This window comes from Convolutriloba macropyga, chromosome 5 (assembly GCF_964194025.1).
Source record: "Convolutriloba macropyga chromosome 5, txConMacr16.3, whole genome shotgun sequence".
NCBI lineage: Eukaryota > Metazoa > Xenacoelomorpha > Acoela > Convolutidae > Convolutriloba > Convolutriloba macropyga.
The window spans coordinates 30,744,793-30,760,343 of NC_134472.1; the positions used below are offsets into that span (position 1 = coordinate 30,744,793).

Here is a 15,551-nt window from a genome sequence, read left to right on the forward strand (position 1 = left end):
CACCATTTGCTCAACTGGTTTGCTATTTTATCATGTGCAATTGATGTTGCTGTTGTGGCAAGAGTTGCTGCCTGTTTCGCTGGTAGCGAAACACTTAAGGCCCAGCCGATCTTCGATTTCATTTCCCATGGTGAAGTTTTGTTGTCTGACTTCTTGAATTCTAATAGGTGATGGATGTCGTAGCAATCTTGTCCAAGAATTTTTTGAACTTCCCTTAGATTGTAGCTATGATTTGGTAACTTCTTCAGATGTGGGTAGCGATCTTTCAACCCTTGCAGATCTTCAATCTGGTCACCCAACTTCAACTTCTCGTGAACATGGAATTGCAGTGTCGTCAATGGTCCAGACTTCTCGTGCGCTGAAACAGCTATCGACACTATTTCCGTCTTGACATCTTATGATACGTGGATTCCTGCTACTGACAAAGACGCTTTTCGGCCTTGCAGCTGCAGTGTAGATACGATTGACTTGTCCACGAATGATATTGAGGATCCTGTGTCCCACATTGTCCTCCTTGTGTGATGTTTGTTGCTACTGCTGTCGTAGCATCTGATGCGCCTGTTGTAGCCTCCTTTTTTGAGAAGTTGCTGTGCAAAAGCTTTTTGTGTCGTCGTCCGCAATTGGGTACAATTCAAGTTCTGCTTTTGCAATCCTTTGAACAGCTACCAGGTCTCAGGTAGTTGAAACAAAGTCTGACCGTCTGCACATGTTCTCGTCGCTCGTTCGGCTTCATTGATTAAAATTTCTCACAACTCCAAATGGCGTGCTGTCCATCTTTGAACGGACCTTCTGATTTTTTTGGTTTGGTAGAATCATCAGCATTGGATGCAAAAGCACTGGTTTTTGGCTTTTTGCGACTTTGAAACTTGGAGTTGGTCCGGGCTAACAAGTCTTCATGTATGAAAGCAGTTGATTCTAACACGTCTTTGAAAGCAATCAAGTTTGCTGCTAGTAGTCAATGATCCTGTAGATGTCGTAGCCACTGCTCCCTAAGCTGACGAGAACGTTTTCTGGCTGCTGATATTAGAATTTCTTCAGATTCCAGATGATGCTGAAATCCGAGTCGAGTCAAAACGTTAACTGTGTTTGTGACTACGTTTGAAAATCGAACAATGCTACTGGAGTCAACGTTTCTAACTTGATAATGGGTGTATATCTTCTTGAGTTGAGATTCAACAATGACTCTCGGTCTGCCAAATTTCTGCAGAGAACGTCCCAGGCTTGATAATATGCCTGTGAGCTGAAACCAAGTCCAGAAATTGCAGCATTTGCCAGACCAGTGAGGGTAATCTTCAGATACCGCGTCGTCTCAGTATCGCTCAGCCGCTTTTGAGCGCAATGACATCAAAAAGTTATGCCCACTCGGGCCACTCCAAAGGGTCTCCTAAAACTTCCGTTAGCTTGATTTTGGTAATCCTCTTGGGTCACCACTCGGCTGATAAATTACTTGTGGGGTGGCTTGGCTCACTGTTGTTTGGTTTTGGTTTTCCATCGATCTGTTGTGATAGTTGTTCTTGGGGTTCTGGCTTCTCTGCCTGTTTTGGAACGCTGACGGTCTTTGATTCTGAAACGTCGTCTTGGGCAAAAATGTCTGTGATTCTGTTACCCTAATTGATTTAGGGATTTCTGGTTTCTTGAGAATACTCGAATCTTGCAGTTTCGTTGAGAAAAGTCCTGTACCCGGTTGGAACAGCGGAGTTGTTTTCGGATAGGCGCTGAAACGTTTGTCAATTCTCTCCTGTGTGACATTCTTAGGAGGGTCGATCACAACATTGAGAGATAGTGGTCGACTAGGGCTAGAATGTTGGGCTACTGAGTTTTCCAAGCCAGCAGTCCTTTCTAGATTGCGTCTTGATCCAACACGTTCTAAGTCATCTGCCTGTGACCCAGATGCTCTTGAGCTTCTTTTTGTCAGTTCAATTTCCATTCGCCTTTGCTCTTCGTGGGCTTCAGCTTTCTTTCTTTCGTTTTTCAGATCTCGTTCATGTTGTCGCAAACGTAGCTCGTCTTCTTGTTGTTGCAATTTTTCTTTTCGCCGGCGAAATTCTATTTCTTCACGCTCTTGCTCTAACTCCAACTGCCGCCTTCGTAGTCGTTGCTCTGTTTCTTTCTTGGCTCTTAGGTTTTCGAGCTCCATTTTGTCGACCTGTCGCCTTCTCGATGATCGCGAGTGGGCAATACTGGGTTTTTTTTGCTTGCTTGTGTAGCAGAATGCCTTGAAGAGACCTCGATGTTCTCCTCAGTATTTTCTATCCCTCCATTTCCTGTATCAATTACAGTATCTTTTGGGTCTTTGTCAACAGCCGATGTGGATGACACTAATGATGTTTGGTTTCCACAATCCTTGCTCTGCACGTACTGCTTGATCAGGTCTCAATAGTGACTCCTAATTTTGCTGAAACCGACAAGCTCTTGGGAGCGATATTGTTGCTTTATCTTTTGAATCGATTTTGCCTTGATTTCATCTAGCTTTACTACTAATCGTTCCACCTGATTACACAATGTCTGTTTTTCGGAGTCGCTTGAGATTTCTGTTTTCAATCTATTCTCCAAATTTGTTAGCTCACTGAAAATTGGGGCAGCAGCTTTCACTGATTTGTTTGGTCGAAGTTTGTCTTTCCAATGACTGAAAATTTTTGTGCGGAACATTTCTATGTCTCGGAGAAATGGTACTTTGTCAACTACCCATCTCAAAACTTTGCTCTTTTCTTCCAACATTTGCTTGGTGTCATTGTCGAAAGCTTCCAAATATTTTGGTTTCAATAAAAACCTTTGCTGCTTTCTTTTGGCTTCTAAGTTGTTGTACATCTTGAAGACGCCATGATATGCACTTTCGGCAGTCATTGTTTTGTTTTGAGTCAGCTAGCCTTCTAGATCGGTGACACGTCTGGAGAACATTTTGAGTATGTCAGCTTGCTCTTTCTCTGGTCTCTTCAGTTGACCACTTGTCTTCCAATTAACTGTTGTCCAGTGTCTACTGGGACTTTTGCTGGCCATCGTAGAGATTTCGTTCGGGACCACCAAATTGAATCGAAGACTAGTTGCTATTCGTGTTGTTGTTGATGTCCGTGTCGGCGGACCAAATGTTGCGGCTGCTCAAAAATCTCAGCTGAACCGATATATCACAGCCTGGTTCTCGAGTTTTACGCCGGCCTGGTTCTTCACAGTGTTCGATTGACTAACAATCTCACAGAAATAATTAGTCGCTCGGACATATAAAAGGACTGTAACTTTAATGTTGTTGATTGAAGTTAAGAAATTCCTTAGTGATAATCTATGTTCAATCTCGTTTTGAAGTTTGTAAGGCATCAACCAGTGTTAGTAACGTTGCTAAGTTCTCGTTATGTAAGCTCAACTAACTTAAAACTCGCAAGATCTTAAGATCTAGCAGAACTTAGCAAAAAGACTAAAGTTGTTAAAGAATAGAATTTTAGAATCTTATCTGAGAGCCAACTGCTCTGTATAACAGTTTCTAATGGTTCTAAATACAATTCGGTTTCACTAATAAAACAATTGGGTTAGAACAAACAATCAAATATTTATCATTTATAACATCATCACTACTGGTAGGTTATTGTTTACATAGTAAATGTCAAATTACTGCAATATTTGCTTTTGTTGACATAAGCACGGATGGTTATTACGTGGCTGTAAATGCTTCGAATTTACGGTATTTGACCTTTAACGGTCACCTAAAGTATCATAAAATAAACAACTTAAGAAATTTAACAATAATTGACAAAATATCGAAAAATGCCAATTTTGCACCATATAAGTGCTAATAGTCACACTTGCGGGTCTGATGCAATAGCGTTCGTTGGGTCCATGAGTAGCTTAGAGGTAAACCTAACCGTAAGCCATAACTTCAGATTGCTCGGTTTTTGCCTTCCAGAAATCGGGGGGGGGTTCAGATTTTCGGTCCCAACTTGTAAAAATTTTCAGTTTTGACCATTTTTTGACGAATTCTAAGTTTTTTCAGTTTCAAACGTTATTTCTTGCTGTCTGATGGCTTTTGTAGCTGATTTGAAGTGGCGCCAACAACAATACAATCGAATAGATGTATAGTAATACCTGAGAAAATATCGAAATCTATTATCCGGTAGAAACGAGGCGGCAAAAAAACACTTGAAAACAACGAAGTCCGGTGATGTGCTTGTGCGCATAAAGTTCTATCTCGTTAACTTAAAAACTTGATTTCTAATCATTCTGTAGAAAAATCTGCATATATTTGATTGAAAAAATGGCGTTGTACAGCAAAAACTGGTTGAGCAGTCACTCACTCATATTATAAAAATTTCACGCTCTACCTTCTGTCCAAGCAGGGTTGCACATTTGTTTTGAAAAAAAAAAAACAATTCAAATCTGAATATCAAATACCAAAGTTCTTTCATAACTATTTGAATAGCGGTAAATTTTATCTGACTCCTTGATACTAAGATTCCCTATGATATTTTTCAATCAAAAACTGCAAACGTAGATATGGTTAAAAAAAATTGCAAACGTACAATAAATTGCAAACAGCAAACTGATCCAGCTAATACTAGCCTGTTATAAATATAACAGAATCAATGTTTGAAAGTTGAAGATCTGAAGTTTCCAGGTGATTAAATGCACCAACTTTTTAAAGTAGCTTCTAAACAACAAAACAAGGAACAAAACCCCAGCAACACAGGAAATAATTGTCAAAACATTGGGATAAATTGCTTAAAGTAGTGGGATCCTCTTTTATTGAAACAACGATGTATTTTTGTTCGATTCGGAACTATCTCTAAGTTGTTTTCGAAAATAGTTTGAAATCACAAACATTTTTTCTAGTTTTATTTAGGAAACTTATTTTTTTTAGCAAAATTTTTTTTCTTACTGTAATTCATTTAAAACTCTCTGAAAAATGTATAGAAAAAACACCCAGTTTTTGTTGGCCATTTTTAATATCAGAAAAAACTCATTTAATCTTCCACATTAAGTTTTCTACTCAAATAGTCCTACAAAATTTGAGAATCAAGAACAAAACTATCTTCAATTACCTAAAAAATAAATTCAAGAAACAAAAATGTCTGTAAAAAGCTTTGCATTTCAAGTTTTTGCCAAGATCTTCAATTTCCGCCTCCAAATGTTTACCCTCAATAGATATTTGGTTCACATAAAGGGAGGGAGATATTACCACAACTGGCGTAAAAGATTAGCAACCAAATAAAGAATTTATGTTATCCGAACACTGGCATTGGCAAACGAAAAGAAGAATTTTTCCATCCTTTTTCCTTAAAAAGTCATTCATTGGCAATAATTGCTTTCTCATTTGGTTTCAAAAAAAATTCAGTGAAGTTTACGTGAAAAAGCACATTAAAAATTTAATTATAAATATAAATATATAAATATAAATATATTTGATGCAGGTGAGAAGCTTATCAAGAAATGAAGATAATTTTAGTGTAATTTTGTACTTAGATTATCTTCATTTCTTGATAAACTTTTCTGGTATATCACAATCTATATTTACAAAAAAAAGTGTCTTAATTTGCACTAATCAAAAGATTTGGAAAGCCTGGATAACCACGCAAGTTCCAACCAAGATCTTGGAAACATTCGTGTTGTCCTTGGAGAGTCCAAGATCTTGCCTGGGCTTGAAAATGGTGTCGTGGGATTCCAAGATCTTGCGTAGACTTGGCGTGGATATCGTGGGTTCGAGCACTGGGATAACCTAAATAACTGATTTGAAATTTGTCAAGTCCATTTAATCCATGTTTTGTACGTTAAAATCCATTATTAATTGAAATCCAACTTAATTATAATTAAGCCTATTTTAAAACCAAAATGGAACTCAAAAACTTAAAATATCGATACAGGATTTAAACATAGAATTATTTCTTCCAGCCAGGTCTTCTTAACGATACCATTTGCACAAGCTATCAATTAACCAAAAACAGGTTTACCAAACAAAATCGAACTGGCATGATGTTCCTTAAGTTTCACTGAGGTTTGGAACAACAGGTATCAAATGTCTAACTTCTTTTCTTGATTTACTGACAATCACTGATGATCTTTGTTTGCTTGTGTTTATGTAGCACTAAGATTCAAATGGTCTCTGATCAGACATTCGTTCGATCTATGATCAGATTATTTCCAGACTTTGGTTCATGATCACACCTTTTTCCGAACATTGTCCAGAGTATTGCGCGACTAAAACACCTTCCAGACCCTGTACTTTGGGTCGCACTATACTCCGTGTGTGACCCAAATGGTCCGATCAGAGGTGGCCTATTGATGGCTTCACTTGGAGCACTGTCGATCTCGTTTTAATCAACTGCGAATTATTCTACTCATTTATAAGCGAACCTGTTTTTAATCTGATTTCGTTCCCGGCCCATTTATGGATATTTCAAAGGACAACATTGTTGTTGTTATTATTATTGGACAATATTTTATCACGCTCGTTGTTAACGGATATAATTATCGCATAGGTCTAAATTGAAAACAATTGCTATAGTACAATTCGGTTAAAACAATCAGCTCACCAACGCATTCCACTGATTGAGAATTTCATCGTTGGCCTCATTATAGCCTGGTTCATGCTTCACTGCATCTGTGAGGTACTCTTCATTCTCGAACTCGTCACCTCGGTAGAAGAATGCACAGACGTCCTCCCAATCGTAGTCGTATACCTCCGAGATCCAGGGGTAGTGGTGGTTGCTCTGTGTACACATGTAGTCAAATAGTCCATCTTCTATTTCGTGATCGTGTAGAGCCAGCGCGATTATAGGTGTGAGCGCAGCGTCGAAGTCTTGTGGCTTGTCCATGTTAGATCTAGCCAGGAAGTCCACGTATACATCATTGCAGACAAAGATCTGTGTAATGGGAAACCCGCCGAATATGAACTCCCTTGACAACAAATGACCACGCGAACATTTGTCGGAGCCTTTGTCGACGAAGACGTCGTTGTGTTTGGGTCCAAATGGCAGAAGGAACGGGTGTTCTATCTCTGATGATGATGAGACCGAATTGAAGTTGCAAGCAAGTAGCACCACAAATGCTACTGCAGCTGGTACTTGCATTGCTCTGTGTGCGTTCACAATTCACCTATTGATTATTACAATTTCTTTTTCTTTCAAAACAGAGGATGACTTCTAAAACACTCATCATGGATCTTAGTAAAACAGTATGTTTCGAAATTTACAAAGCTTGCAGAAGTTCTACAATATACTTTTTGCTTGACGCATTTCATAACCTATCGTCGGTACAAAATTTTTTGTATATTTGCAATTAGTGATTAAGCTGAAAAAATTTTATAAAATTTGAATCGCTAAATTGTGAGCTAAAAAACAAATGCAAGGCGGAAAATATACCCAAAAGAGAAAAAAGAATTTATCCACCACATACGTGTTACATTTTAATCGCAAAAAAACTAACCTACATGAAAAAATCGAGTATCAAGAACCAATTGGGATTAATTTTTTATTGCAATTCATAAAAAATAGATTTAAAAAGAACAGTTTTTAACGACAATATGTGGTATCTCTAGTTTCTGCTCCAACTTTTTCAATTTTAATTTGTCGCAACGAAAGCGAAATAACTGACAGGATTAGAAGTAGAACTGAATAAGCATAGAATCCCAGTTTTATTATTTCGTGGATTTTCACTCCCACATGCATACGACAAAGTCGATAACTTTTTAACCAAAATATTGCAATTGTTTATTTTCTTAACAAATATTAATTGCAAGAAAAATAATCTTGTCATGACTACAGAAGTGAAAAAACCATATAGTCGTAAAAACAATCATTCAAATCTTCTTGAACTTTGCAATCACCTGCTGATCGTTCACAGGTCATTTCTCTACATCTTAAAACCCAATGGTAAAAGGGTAGCACATTTTTTAAGTAGCAACAATTTACCAATAAATTTTTGCAACGGCCGGTACTGGAAAACAATCTAACTATCTTAGTTTTTCCGATCACTTTTACAGGAGGAACAATTTTCAAAAGACAACAAAAATCAGAAAAAAAAACAAATAATTTTAAAATATCTCTTTTAGCCTTGCAATATCATTTGTGAGACTAAATCCAATGACTTCTCATTAACAATTAAATAGGAAGCACTCAAAATTTTGCAGAAATTTTTATGCAATTGATGTTGAAGCCAAAAAGCAATAGTCATAAAAAGAAAAAACAGTCATAAAAAGAAAAAAGAAAAAAGCAATAGTCAAAACAAAAAAAGGCAAAATTTTTTTGTAAAAAAACATCTGCCGCCCCATTATAATCCGAGTAAAATTTGAACTATAAAAATCCACAACCAGAGCAAAACTGATCTTCTTCCTGCTGCTTCTCTATCAAAACAACAAATTTTACCAAATAGTACTGAAATGGTTAAAGATCAATTTAAAAAAAAATGAATAATATGATTCAATCATAAGACTACAATAAGGGCACTAAATGCTTGAAAATCTCTAGAATTCAATAAAAATTGTCGAAAACAATTTGTTAGAGCCATAAAAACCATGAGCTTTACTCATAAAATACAATGTTGTGTCCTTAGACCATATCGGAATGTATTGAGGCTCCGTACTCTTTTCACCTTTGAATGACAAACAAACTTTCCAGTGATTGGGATAAAGAATTGCAAAGAGAAATATTGCAAAGAAGAAAGACAAAAAGCCAACCGAATCTTTTTTCTATCTTTTTTCAAAACTCATTGATAAGACCAAAACTTGCTTTTCCATCGTTGGTCGGCTGTTTGAAAACGCACGCAATTGTTCTAAGTTACCTAATAGGTTTTTGGCGAAAGAAAAGCTTAACATAGATAAACTAATTCAGGCATTTTTTATAAATATCTTTTTAATTTACAAAAAAAACCGCAAAAAAAGTTAGTTCCAGAAATTTCTCTAGGGTACCTGAGGCAACAGTTAGCCCATATCTGAGTGAAAGAAGACTTTATCAGCAATTTTTATGTCTGCACCACTGTTCAAACTGGACAAAGTGAGTCAAATAAACATATTTGATTCCATTTTTATGAAAAAAGGAAAAATGCCGAATTTTCAAATGTTTAGCTAGTATTTCGGCAAAAAAGAGTTCAAACAGCACATCAACTCTTTTTTATCCTCAAACGTAAAACCTACGACACTTTTTGTTAACAGTTTTATCTTATTTTACCACAAATTGATCAAAATTCAGGCAAAAATTACGAAAAATGTGAAAAAACAGCGGAGCTTAGGCTAACGTTCACAAAGATTTAATCCTAGGCAACTCCTCGGAAAAAACAAAATGCAAAAAAACTTTGTTTCCATATTCTACAGTGAACAGGCATTGTAATGATATCACTCAAAATACTGTACGGTGAATACATCGATCGAAAAAACTGACTGAACAAATAAAAACCATTTGAGTATTTAGTCCCCCCAACTCAACTAAATTAGTTTGGAACAAATATCAAACTAGGGGGCTTTTTCAGAACTTATTTAAAAGTTTTACAGAGATTCAACTTTTGGTGTATAACTAGACAAGATAGAAGTGTTTTTCAGATTGTTTCAAATAATGATTGATTCCTTTATACAACTACCTTGATTATTAAATATGACTCATTTTTTCATTGTATCTTATAACGGCATACTTGTCCCAGTGCTTTTTCCATATAAAAACTTAATAAAAATTAATAGAAATTTCAATGGAAATTGTTGAATTTTAAATGACGAACGTAACATGTTTAAGCTACTCAGCTATATTCTTGCTAATTCAAATAAACTTTGCGAAAATATCAAATTTATATAAACTATTATAATACCGCCATATTTTTGACAAGGAATTATTATTATTATTAAAGTATGTACAATCAAGTTCAATAATTTAAAAGGAATCAATAAGTAAAAGAGAAAATTCGATTTCTAATAAATGAATTTATTATCTTGTTTTCACAGAGTTTTTCTTTTAAAAACCAATTGATTGCTCTTGTTGCTGGGAGCCAATTCAAGCGCCGGGAAGCTCTTTTACTGGAGCTGCTTACTTTCGTCCTTTTTCTTGGTTTTCTTGGCTAGCATCGTAGAAGTTGATCAGCTCGTCGTATTTCAATGCGTGGTAACATATCAATAGTTTTTTATTCAAAGGAGGAACAATCCGTTAATTATGATAAACAAATCAAGAATGAATGAATATTGAAACACGGAAGGCGGAAGGATAAGTAATCAAAGAAAAAATAAATAAATAAAAAATATAAGAAAAATAATAAATAAATTGGGAGGATAGAATAACAAAAGCGTTTAGGATAGGGATTTACTTACTGCAACCCGTTTGATCAAAAAGTTAGATGAGTGCGCTAGAACTCGCTGTTTTAGTCCTAAAAGTGTAAGTCTGTTCATGAAGGAAGCGTTAAGACGCGTTAAAAAAAATTGAAGGAAGTTCCAACAGTTAATATTTTAGCTTCAAAAAACAAAATTAAAGCGTTGAGATGAATGAACTAAAATTACGACGGAAAAATAAAAGAAGTAAAAGTATTCTGCTATGCTAATCTAAATGTTAAAACCACTGAACCGAGCCACGCATAGCACAATATTATGTCATTAGTTGTATAACTGTTACTCAACTGTGATAAATATATCAGTGGATTGATTGTGAAAAATAAGAACATATTCTTGGTTGAAAATGATGCTAGTCTAATAAAAATTTGCACTAGATAAAGATAAAGGCTGTGTAAATTGCTAGCCTGTTCCTTGTGTTTCTCACAGGTCATCCCCGAGTTTACTAGGTGAGCGGCTCTCTTTGCTAAAGGGTTAGGACGCTGATTGTTTGACTTTTGCCGATTGCTGTTCTACGATATAGGAATTTAGATGAAGTAAAAAAGAAGAAGAAAAAGAGACTGTAAGCTGTTGCTCTAACTCGAACCATCTTCCAATGCTACATTTGTTTCGTTTCAAAATCGTTAATTGCTCGCTCAATGTACTCTGATTGTTGTCGACGACGGCAGTATTTAATCACTAACACATATTGCAACCCTGATGAAGTTAAATGTAAAGAGCATTAGCAGGACAGATTTCCCAGTGTGCTTGTTAACGGTTTTTCGTACATTGTCTCTTTTTCTGGAAAGGTTCAAGTATTGATTCGATCTTGTTTTCTTTTGTGCGTTTCAGGTAATCATTTGCTAATCTGATCTGAATGTCTTTACAGCAGGTATATTGGCCTCTTGTTGGAGTTTTTTGACACTGTTTCAGCGGGGTTTTCTCCTACAAATTCTTAATGCTCTATTTTTGGTCAGATGTGTGTTGTTGATAATTGAATTAGATTGGTCATTCCACAAAGCATTCGCATAGAGAAATAGAGGTCGAACCCATGATATATATACAAACTAAGCAAGCACACTTTGTCAATTTTGATCTGACTGAGCCGCCATAATTGGCAGATGGTTTTGTTTGCTCTTGCCACCAGGGTTCGTTCCATTCTAAAAGCGGGGTAAGGTTTACACCAAGAAATTTGATTGAGTTTCTGCCTTCAATTCGTGTACCTTTGATAAATTGATCAAGACTGGGAATTTTCTTTGACCGATTTTTAAGAAGCTTAAAGTTTCTTTTGCCAGTATTCAATATTTTTTCAGTTTTCCGTACCATTTGATCCATTTGTCTAGTGAATACTGAAGTTCCTTTTGAATTATTCTACAGGAGCGTGACCTGTAGTGGAGGAAAAAATATCAGCGAAATAAGAAATTTGTACAAGTATATCAGGAATTCCGCTGACATAAACAAGGAAGAGTATTGGTGCAATGACGCTACCCTGAGGTGCTCCAGCTAGTGTTAAAAATGTGGTACTTTTTCAGTTATTAATTTTCACAGAGATACCTCCCTGAGAGATAAAAGAGTTAACCCATTTTATCACAGGTTTATTTTTTGCAATGCAATTAGTTAGGCTAATTGGTCTTTAATTTTCTTTGTTTATTTTGTTTTTGTTCGGCTTTGGTAACATTTTGACTTGTGACTCTTTCCATGTAGTTGGAACATAAGAATGGTTTATTGAGATAGTTATAACGAGACAAATATTTGCTTTGAGGCATTCATGTAAACTTTTCAGGATGTTGCAGCTGATTTTGTCTGGTCCTGGACATGATCTACTTGTTTTGTTCAGATTTTCATCATATTGGTCTCCTTTTAAAACACAATAGATATTTGGTTCAATATTTTGGAATTAGAAATTATTTTTATTTCTTTTTCGACTTTCTCGAAGTGCTTAATTAGATCCAAGCTTTCGTGTTCATGTTCTTTCATTGTATCCTGTAGAAGGGTTTCGATTATTTCGCAATTTTCAATGTCTGTTGTTGCTCTGAGTTGTTTATATGAGACTTCAACCTTTTTTTCAGTTTCATTTCATTCTTTTTAATTGCCACATAATGCTTTAACTGGTCTCCATATTGTTGACAAGGAGTTTAAACGTTCATGGTCACAATAAGTTTACAATTTACTGTTGAAAACAAGTTAAAACCAAACATTGCTCGGCTTCATTATCTGCATTTAGCCACTCTTCTCTTAAAATAAGTTAATAGCAAAAAAAGTTGGAGCAATGAAAAATAAAAAGGCAGTTTGAAAAAAATGGGCTTGGTTTGTTCTCATGAATCTATAGCAAGAGTTGTCTGTTCTTAATTGAATAGTTAATTTTTCTTATAATATAGACCAAAGCTGTGAACACAAAGCAGATAGGGGTGACTTTCTCGCCCTTTTATTCTTTTGAACTCACAATATGTGGTAAAACATTTGCTTTCTTCAACTGATTAGATCATTCGTTTTGTTGTAGTACGAAGTTTACAAATGTGTCATTTAAATGCCATTGTGGTTGATATGACTTGAGCATCTCTTTATCTTTCACGTCACTTTAGCTCACATCAAACAGTTACATTTAGTGTCTGATTAAAGATAATGTTAATTGTAACAATGTCAATTGAGAAAAGTCATATATCACGCCAGTTCACAGGCAGAGGCTCACAACAAAACGATTTCTATAAATTTTAGGGTTATATTGAACCGAATCTATATTAAATTTTTGTAAAATTTCTCAGAATGTTGTTCAACTGAGGTGACAATTGCGTTGAAAACTATAATCTGTCTTAATTTCTCAAAACGCCCTATTATGCTGTCTTGCACTGTGCTGATACTGGTTTGCTTTACGTCCTATATTAAGCTAAGATGAAATAGTCTTGTTGCAATTTGAGCGATCGATGGCTATGATAACAATTGAAACACTTCTGAACTATACTGTTATTTGGGAGTATAATTTGGATACAAAACTATAACTACAAAAAGACACATTTTTGCTCAGATTTCGTGCTCAGGACAGTAAATTGTTATTACTATTACTAAAATTGTTAAAACAATCTGAAAACGAATTTATTTTACCGGACAGTCCACAGAACCAATTTAAGCTCCCAAATGATTGGTTGATCTGACTTGACCCGGGATGAACCTTCTTTGTAGCCATACAAAGATCCTTTATGATTCCATGTAAGACATACAAAATTTCTTATTATGATCTTGCAATGATTACTAAGATTCATATATGATCTTTCTATGATTACTAAGATGTTGGTATACCATACTTCAGGCATAAAGTGTTTGAAGCCAGAATCATTTTGGGTAGATAGAGCCTGATGGCATTCACAAAAGACACCAAAATAAAAAATTACCAATTATATAAACGTTAGGCAAAAACTGCAGAGAAAATTTAAAAATACTCACCAATTGATACAAATTGAGACTCTGAATTTTCTAATGGTGAGGGGAAAATAATTAGAGAAATTTGGGCTATTGATTGCTTCTGATGCATTCACAACACTTCAGTCAATTAACAACTTTCATGGTGCAAATCAATGCAAAGATTTTCATATTTTAATTAAAGTGGTTTAAATCTGAACTTGGAGCCACGGAATATATAGATCAGCTGTTTGTTTATAAGCGGCAATCTTTAATCAGCGTTTGAGCGCAACTTCAAGTCGAAAGTACTTTTCTTGATAATTAGTTTCAGCTTCCTTTGAAATTGATTTCAAAGGCGTCGTGAGAATCTTTGAAAAAAAAACAACACGGGATGATAGAACACATAGCTATACAAAATGAAGTTTCTAATAATTCCCAAGTAACTTGTAAACTTCCGCACAGTAACTATCAATATCTCAAAAGTTGTTTATGGCATCTTGCCAAGTGGTTTTGATAAGTAAATTAACATAGTTTGTACATAGCCAAAAATGATAGATCGAAATAGATCGAGGAATCTTGAATGTAAATAAACGGGGCTGTTTTTGCTTCCGGATAGGGTCTATATAGAAGATCTTGACTGCGGTATCTTGTTATGTAAACAGTATTGGTCTGTCAAATTACAATGCAGTCCCTAATTCAAATCATCGATCTCTTACAGACATGAAGATCTCCAAGAAACAACAGAAAAAATACATACGGCTTCATTCCGCTCATTGATCAGTTTTTATCATTTGCAGCCAGAACTCTTTGGCGTTAAAATTGACTGCCGACACAAATCACATATTCTGATAAAAATCATTCATGTTTTCCTTTTCAAGGAAGCCTAGGGAACATAGTACCTACCTGTCTATAGAAGATGTCTAATCAATAGCAGCAATGTTAAGGACGAATCTGTTTAATTTGGCCGCTTGTCTGAGCATTCATTTAAATGTATTTTTTTTTGAATTGTGGTTTACCCCGCTATATACCTATAAGAAACGAGTGAAATAACGTAAAATAATCAGTGAACTTTCTTAAATGTAACATCATCACCGAATTATTAATGAGTTTTGCACTTCTCTAATTTCAACAAAAATTTTAAACTTCTGCGCTTTCCATGACGCAATGTTCTTAAGTTAATCATTTTATTTCCGTGTTAATCTAAAAACATCGAATTACAAAACTGAGCCGAAAAGACGGCAAGACCTCCTGCATTTGAAAAAAAGGTGAAAAAATGAAAATAGAAGGCATGCGAAACCCTTTTCTGTCGTGTTTTAAGGTCAATTATTTGCTGTAGTTAAAAGTCCAATTCACCCAGATCTGTGTCCCATGATTTTTTAAATTTGATTTTTTTCTATAATCAGATTTATGATCACCGCAAATACTAGCCATTTCATGATAAAGTTCAGGGTACATTTCTGATCTATTCAATTATTTAGAATTAATATTTACAAAAAATCAAAAATAGTTTCATAAAATCTCTGGTGTTTATTACACTGGTACTAACTTTCTTACAGTAATTCATAACTCTGGCACAAATTTAATTTCAATAGTCCAGTATTTTTTTTGCATTATTTCCTTACGCTACGCTGACAACTCAGTACAATTCTGTATAGTTTCTTTTCCAACACAGCCACCCTAAATGAAACACGTTTTCACAGTTGGCAGTGAACATAATCCTTCAACGCCCATTGGCCCATCTGTGATCGAAACTTCACCACACGCAGCCTTCTTGAAAGTTGCCGTCACGTCAAAAACTAATTCTCTGTCCTCTCTCTTTTTTGTGTTCAAATATTGTCTATTGTCTTTCTCTATTCTCTGCTCTCTCTCTCTCTCTCTCTCTCTCTCTCTCTCTCTCTCT

General features: G+C 35.4%; 2 protein-coding genes across 2 annotated transcripts in view; one reads left to right on the top strand and one right to left on the bottom strand.

Moving 5' to 3' along the window:
- LOC142340343 (uncharacterized) overlaps positions 1-13,775 on the bottom strand; it is a 30,729-nt gene extending 16,954 nt beyond the window's left edge. The window contains exons 1-2 of the mRNA XM_075390918.1: positions 13,697-13,775; positions 6,513-7,074 (exon numbers count right to left, since the gene is read on the bottom strand). Of these exons, the coding sequence (XP_075247033.1) occupies positions 6,513-7,049 (537 nt within the window). The 5' untranslated portion in view covers positions 7,050-7,074; positions 13,697-13,775. The remainder of the gene's footprint in view (positions 1-6,512; positions 7,075-13,696) is intronic.
- LOC142339313 (activin receptor type-1-like) overlaps positions 1-15,551 on the top strand; it is a 361,804-nt gene that overhangs the window by 211,748 nt on the left and 134,505 nt on the right. The window lies entirely within an intron of this gene.